The sequence below is a fragment of the Nothoprocta perdicaria genome, unplaced genomic scaffold, assembly GCF_003342845.1.
Source record: "Nothoprocta perdicaria isolate Ctin4 unplaced genomic scaffold, notPer1 scaffold_35, whole genome shotgun sequence".
Classification (NCBI taxonomy): Eukaryota; Metazoa; Chordata; class Aves; order Tinamiformes; family Tinamidae; genus Nothoprocta; species Nothoprocta perdicaria.
The window spans coordinates 830,325-837,227 of record NW_020455588.1 but is presented as its reverse complement, the minus strand read 5'-3'; the positions used below and the strand labels follow the sequence as shown (position 1 = coordinate 837,227).

The following is a 6,903-nucleotide window of genomic DNA, read 5'->3' as shown; positions in this document are numbered from 1 at the left end:
TTTTTTTTTTTTTCCTCCTTCTCTTTTTGTCTTTTTTTTTTTTTCCTCCTTCTCGCTCTCTCCTCCTCTCTCCAACCCCCCCTCCCCGAAAAAAAAAAAAATCTCCAAAGACACAAGGTCCTTTCTTTCTCTGCCTCCCAAACGCGGCCACGCATCTGACCCTCCTCGGGGCCGCCTTTTGTGTCCTGCCCGTGGCCGGGCCCCCCTGCAGCCCAGCTCGCCCTCGGTGCGTGCGCTCCCGCCCGCGCTCCGCAGTGTCCGTACCGGGGGTGCGCGCCGCCCTCTAGGAGCACTGGATGGACATGTAAGGCCAGTTGAAGCTGCTCCCGGACAGTAACATATCCCGGATGAGCGTTTCAATGGGCGTTTTACCTACCAAGCGGACGAAGAAGAGCTGCTCGATGACGGAGGAGGAGACGGTGCGCAGCGAGGGCAGCCGCAGCAGCAGTTTGCCGAAGCGGCTCGGCTGGTTCGGGTACTGGCTCCGCACGTACTCCTCGAGCGCGCACTGCGACTTCTCCTGCAGGCTCTCGATGTGCGCAGCGTCCGACAGGCCGCACGCGTCTGCCCGGGCCGCGCAGCGCGGCGCGGGGCCGGGCGGAGCGGTGCGGAGCGGAGCGGGAAGGCGAGGCAAGGGGAGGGAAGGCAAGGGGGGCAAGCGGTTAGTGGCGGCGAAGCGGCGGGAGATGCGCGCCCCCCCGAGCCCCCCCCGCCGGCAGCCCCGACCGCCCGCCGGCAGGTAAATAGCCATAAATAACAGCGCATAAATAACGATAAATAATATAAAATACACAGGTTTGGGGGGAGGGGAAGCGGGGAGAACACCGAGACTCGGGCTACGCGCCCCCCCGCGCACGCCGCCGCGCGGGGCGCGCTGTTGACATGGAGATGAAGGCGCGGGGCGCGTTGCGGAGCGCGGGGTGCGGAGGGGGCGGCCCCCCCGAGCCCCGGCTCGTGTCCCCGGAGCCACCCGCATCCCGGCGGCTGCATCGCCATGCGGCGGGATGCGGCAGCTCCACACAAAGCTGGAGGCGGCTGCGACGGGGGACGCCGCACGGGGGAGGAGGGGGGGCCGAGATGCACCCCTCGACCAGCGGGTAGCTCGGTACACACGCCTGGAAACAGAAATCTACCCCTCACACCTTGCAGCCTGCGAGCAGCTGCGCACAGGCGTGCGAACCTGCAGCCTGCAAACCCGGGGGTTAGGCTATTTGCACGTCTCTGTGTACATACACACACACACATATATATACATATAGATAGGGCTCTGCATGTCTACCCGCACATACACACCCCTATGTGTGCGTAGACATCAGCCCCACAGAGGCTAATTGTGCAGCGGCTGCTCGGTGAGCGGCTTGCACAGCATCCTGCAGGCACAGCAACGTGGTGCGTTTGCCTCCATGGTTCACATATAGCTACATTGTTTCGCAGATTAGTAATAAATATTTCAAAAAAAAAAAGCATAAGGATCACAGGGAAGCAGTCAGCTGGCAGTGCGGTTTAATATAGATCAAAGCCAGACTTTGCTAATGTATAGATCTGTATATGAATTAATGCATGCTAATGGCCCCAAAAGGACATTACAAAATTGGGAATGTAGAATTATGACCCTGGAAAGACACAACAAATTATTCAAAGCAAAAATCTGTAGCAACCGCATTTTTTGAAGTTTATGTCTTTCTGTATCAAGAACCGGCTTTACAAAGATTTCTGAACACCTTCATCTACAATACTATGGCCTCGAGCGAAAATACAAATAAAACAAGCCATAATTCAAGAACTTTTGAAGAAAGGGCCCTTTGACCTGTACTGCGGACTTGGCATCCCTCAGATATACAATTATCTGAGTCAGACTGCTCAGCTAATCCATACTGTGCCTTTAATGCAACGATATTTTGCAACATCTAAAGCACCAGGCTGCAGCATATATATGTATCAAAAGCATAGCCCTGCTCTTGTTTCCAATATATATCAGAACCACAGGCCTGTTCATATGTTGATTGCCACAAATCACACTCCATATTTACATATATCTTGCTATTTTACATGCATTATCTGCCCATTATGCATTAGGATCCTATTCAACTTCCAAACAATGCAATATGAAAGGGACTTACTGACACCCTAGCAGAGCTTTCTGCTTTCTTTCTTTTTTTTTTTCTTTTTTTTTCTTTCTTTCTTCCTTTTTTTTTTTTTTTTAAGCTCCATATGTCATATCTTTAAGGTTAGTAAAATATTTATCAGATATTTAAGAGAGAAGCCACCTCTACTGCAGGTCACTGGACAGTGTGGATGAGCAAGTTACTTGCTGCAAAGGTGACAGCGAGGGAGAGAAAAATGAGGGTTGTGTTTTGTGTTAGATCTCCAAACGCTTAGGATTTTCTCACGCCGATAATATCTACTGAGCTTTAATTATTTTAAATGGTCTGGCATATGCGCTTATTTGGATTTTATTTCGCATCCTTAAAGGTGGCTAGAAGCTGGAGGGATGGAGGGAGGCTTAATTCTCCATTTAAAACGGGATTAAAAATCATAATTAAAGGATGCAAAGATCGAGTGGATTATTAAGACCAAAGAGGCAGGATCCGTGCAAAAAAATACATGTAATAAACAAATAAATAAATAAAGCAGTAGGTGTTTACCAAAGGTGAATTATTACCCCATCTAAGAAAGTGAGCTAATGCGAAAATCCTGTGCACCTCACTTTTTTTTTTATATGGCAGTGTGTCAATAAGGGAAAGCTCCATATTTTTTCCCGCAGTCTATGGAAAAGAAATTATGTAAATAAATAATCATTACTGTTCAACACATCCCAGCCTTCCCCTTTGTAGTAGTGGGAAAGTATTTCATGTAAGGCGTTCAGAAGAGTTTAGTGTTCAAGAAATATAGGAGTAATCAGCTGGCACCTAACTAGAAATCAAAGTTCTTATTGCGCTGCAAATAGATTTATTGGATTTGCGTTATCTAGCCTGCCCCCTTCCTGGAAACATTTATTTATTATAAGAGAGAGGTAGGTGCATGAATTAATAACTTAAAAAAAAAAAAAAAAGGCAAGAAAGCAGCAGGTTTTGGGTCACGACCCAGTCTTTGGACGGTGTCCAGGATTTTCCGGATTAAATATACTATCCGGAGCCCAAATGTGAAAACCACAAGGGGAGAAACCCATGCCAGCTTTAAATACTTAGTCCTCAGCGAAGGACTTAGGACAATATGCCTAAAAATGTCTTTTCCATCAGTCAAAGTTTGTTTAAAAGTTGGATGACTTTGAGCAAGGCTTCCCATGAATTCCCCTCTGGCTAAGCAATCAAAACAAGTTCAGTCAAAAGTGGAAATGTGTGGATGGGGGTAAAGGGAAGGGGTAGATTACTTCTGACAGCTGTATTTCCATTTTCTGATATGCCCCACGCGATCCAGCTCCAAAATAATATTATTGTTCCCTTCCTAAACCCCATTCAGGCTCCACTCAATTGTTGGAGGAGGCTTCTCCCCTCGCAAACATTTAATGATGACGTTTGGTTTTAATCTATGGAAATGAAATGCTCTCTTAAAGCCACTAGCTGTGGTTCTAGCCAAGGTCGATCATGTGAGGAAGGTAAAAGAAGAGGAAGAAAAGAAGAGAAAGTGAGAGGGAAGAGAGAAAGAGAGAGAGAGAGAGAGAGAGAGATTGACAGATTGAGAGATTGAGAGATTGAGAGGGAAATTTCCTTCCCCAAAATCCCCACTTGGGGCAACTGCCTTCTTGGGACCTTTTCTAGGAGCAAGGGTGCTAAGACTCATACCAACGTCTCTCTCAGAGTTAAGACTGAAGAGAAAAAAAAAATTAAAAAGGAAGAAAAAATGAATAAATGAAAAAAAAAAAAAAAAGAAAAAGAAAAAGGGAAGGAGAGAGAGAGAGAGAGGTTTGCCCGGATTGGCCCTATTTATTGATGAACACCCTGAAATGAATGAGCATGGAAAGTATACAAGTCTGCAGGCAGGCTCTGGAGTTAAATCAGCCTGATAAATGCTGCCAGGTCTCTTTGTCACTTTTGAAAAACATGTTTCCATCAGGAAGACTTATTAAGATAAAATGCATTAAAATGTCGAGCTGGCTATTCAGTAAATCTTCCATTTGTTTTAAGATCTGCACTTTATCCTCTGCAAAGAAATATTCCCTCCAACACTAAGACTGCATTTGCACTGGAAGTAAAAGGGGGCAGTCACAGTACATGTCTTCGACCACCCTGCATACAAATTAGATACTCCTGTCTAAATAAATTATCTGATGTTCAAATCGATATTAATACTACATTTGCTACATTACAATATTGTGCAAATTTAAGAGTCATTTTAATACAATGTAAATACTATTTTTCATGCATGAAAGGCAACAAATATTGATGGATTATAAACTGCTTACTGTTAAACAAGGCCTTTGAACGATTTGCCATCTTTGTTCAGGAATGCTTTTAATTTTGCCTCGGCCTAGTTTTAAGTCAGATTTATTGGGACTATTTATTTATTAGCAATTCGAGGCTAGTCTACTAGCAAAGAAGAAAAAAAATAAATAAAAAGAAGAAAGCGAAACACGAAAGAGAAAGAGAAGGAAAGAGGGGGAAAAAAGGAAAACAAATAAACCCCAAAAGCGGCAATTAGCCCCATCGTGGCGATAATTAGAATAATAATTAAAAAGTGACATTGCGAGGCTTCTTATCTTGCCTTGCTTCCCTTCCCTACGTTCCATCCATATCATTCGTCTTTGATGTTTATAAATTTCTCTCGCGCAGGTTATAATAATAAAAGATGTATTATATTCTTATAGGCTACAACCAGAGCACTTCAAAGGCGATGTTAATGCACTTTCCTGCCAGTTAATTTGAACCATCTATCACGAGGAAAAATTGTTAACATGCACGCACGCATGTTTCCACCGCCTCCATTTAATTTGGCAGTGTTTTTATTATTATTTTTTAAGGCGATCTGTTAAAATTACGATATATACGTGCCTTTGCACGGTAGAAAAAGAAAAAAATAAAATAATAACAATAATAACAATAATAATAATAAAAGAGGGATAGTAGCAGTGCAGAGGGGGGTTCTCTGTGGCTCATGCCCCCTCGATTTGCTGCCCCTGTGCTGTTATGTCCCCCCAGCACGAGCTCGAACCCGCGTCGCGGGTGCCCCTGGCTCTCGAGGCCGCGATGTCCCCGTCCCTGAGGGCGCCCCGCTCGCTCCCGAGGCGGCCCACCCGAACCGAACCGAGCCGAGCCGAGCCGAGCCGAGCCGAGCCGAGCGGGGCTCACCTGAGGTGAAGAGCACGATGGCCTTGAGGCAGCTGTACTCGGCCGAGTCGACGTGCAGCGCTTTGAGCTTCTCCACCTGCTCCTGGAAGATGCGGATGTGGTCCATGAAGGCCACCACGCGGTCGGCGGACATGGGCGAGGCGTGGAGGCCGGCGGCGGCCAGGAGCGGCGCCACGTGCAGCGGCATGGAGCACTGCGCCGCGTTCAGCACGAACAGCTCGCTCCAGGTGAGGCGCAGCAGGGCCACCTGGTCGGTGATCTGCAGGTCGGGGAAGAAGGGGATGTTGCGGGCCCACTCGACGGCGCTGAAGAGCAGGCGCGCGGCCAGCTCGCAGATGTTCTCGATGCCCATGATGTTGTTGGGCTGCATGCACTGGCTGCCGTAGCGCGACGTGGGGTAGGGCTCGGCGCGCAGCAGCAGCGAGATGTAGCCCGAGAGGTAGCAGTGCCCGTTGAGGGGGTCCCCGTTGGTGAGCGCGTACTGGCCCGGGTTCGGCTGGCTCGGCGGCATCCTTCCTCGCTGAACCGCTGACAAAAACAAGGAGACAAGGAGAGGAAATGTGCACCCAGGAGGCTCGCGGGCCCGGCCGCGCACAAAGCCGCTCGCCCTCCTTCCTCCCTCCCTCCTTCCGCGGCCGCGGAGCCGCCCGCGCCCGCCGACCCGCCGCGCATCGCCCCGGCCCCGGCAGCAGCCCCAGCAGCCAAGCGCCCCCCGCCCCCGCCACGGGCAGGCTCAGCAAAATAAACACGGCTTAAAAAGCAGAAGGGAAGGGGAGAAGGAGAGAGGAGGGAGGGAAAAAAAAAAAAAAGGAAAAAAAAAAAAAAAAAAAAAAAGCAGAAGGGAAGGGGAGAAGGAGAGAGGAGGGAGGGAAAAAAAAAAAAAAGGAAAGAAAAAAAAAAAAAAAGCCAAGGCAAACAAGGCAAATCCGCCCCCCGGCCCCCTCCCCGCTCGCGACAAAAGGCAACCCCACACATAAAAAAATAAAATCAAAAGACGTCCTCCGGGTGGTAAGAAAGTGGAGTTAAAAATCACAGCCAGCTGTTAAAAATATAGGCAAGCTCTGTTGTGTATCCCAGCCGAGCGCCCTGGCAGCACTGAGATTTACAAGTGAACTGCTGTGATGCTTTTTTTTCCTTCTTCTTTTTTTTTTTTTAAGGCGTAAAAATAAATGCTTCCATATTCCTCAAAAATATCACATCGTTACCCTTAAAACTGGAACAGGTCAGAGCCCCCCAGCTCCCCACTGCTAACTTTATTTCACAGACGAAGCTTTCCATGCAGGACCCCCCTCCCCCGCCCAGCAAAGTTCTCCCTGCTAAAAGGAAGAGAAAGGTTAAATATTATCAAGGGGAGAGGGAAAATGAAACAAAACAAAATAAATAAAATTAAATAAAAGCTCCGAACTTACAATAGCCAAACATTCGTGGAAAAAAAGGGGCACGGTGTAATTAATATCTTTGGCGCGCTGTTGCCACTGCAAAAGCCTGCAGTCAGCGGTGCACAGCGAATGCACAAGCTTGCAACTGCAAAAACACTGGATTCATTAACCATCTCCACGCAAGGCGTAAGCAAGCCTCGAGTCCCGAAAGCTGACCAAAGTTGGTGCTTTTTTTTTTT

General features: G+C 47.9%; 1 protein-coding gene across 4 annotated transcripts in view; it reads right to left on the bottom strand.

The window, feature by feature from the left end:
* Positions 1-244: 244 nt before the first annotated feature.
* Positions 245-6,903, bottom strand: part of NR2F1 (nuclear receptor subfamily 2 group F member 1) — an 8,918-nt gene continuing 2,259 nt past the window's right edge. Inside the window, exons 2-4 of one of the 4 annotated variants that reach the window (XM_026044078.1) lie at positions 5,286-5,813; positions 377-564; positions 245-292 (exon numbers count right to left, since the gene is read on the bottom strand). In XM_026044078.1, coding sequence (XP_025899863.1) covers positions 284-292; positions 377-564; positions 5,286-5,813 — 725 coding nt within the window. In that variant the 3' untranslated portion in view covers positions 245-283. Of the gene's footprint in view, positions 565-5,285; positions 5,814-6,694; positions 6,900-6,903 lie in introns of those variants that run through there. The other 3 variants (XM_026044079.1, XM_026044076.1, XM_026044077.1) reach the window with 3 other exon arrangements.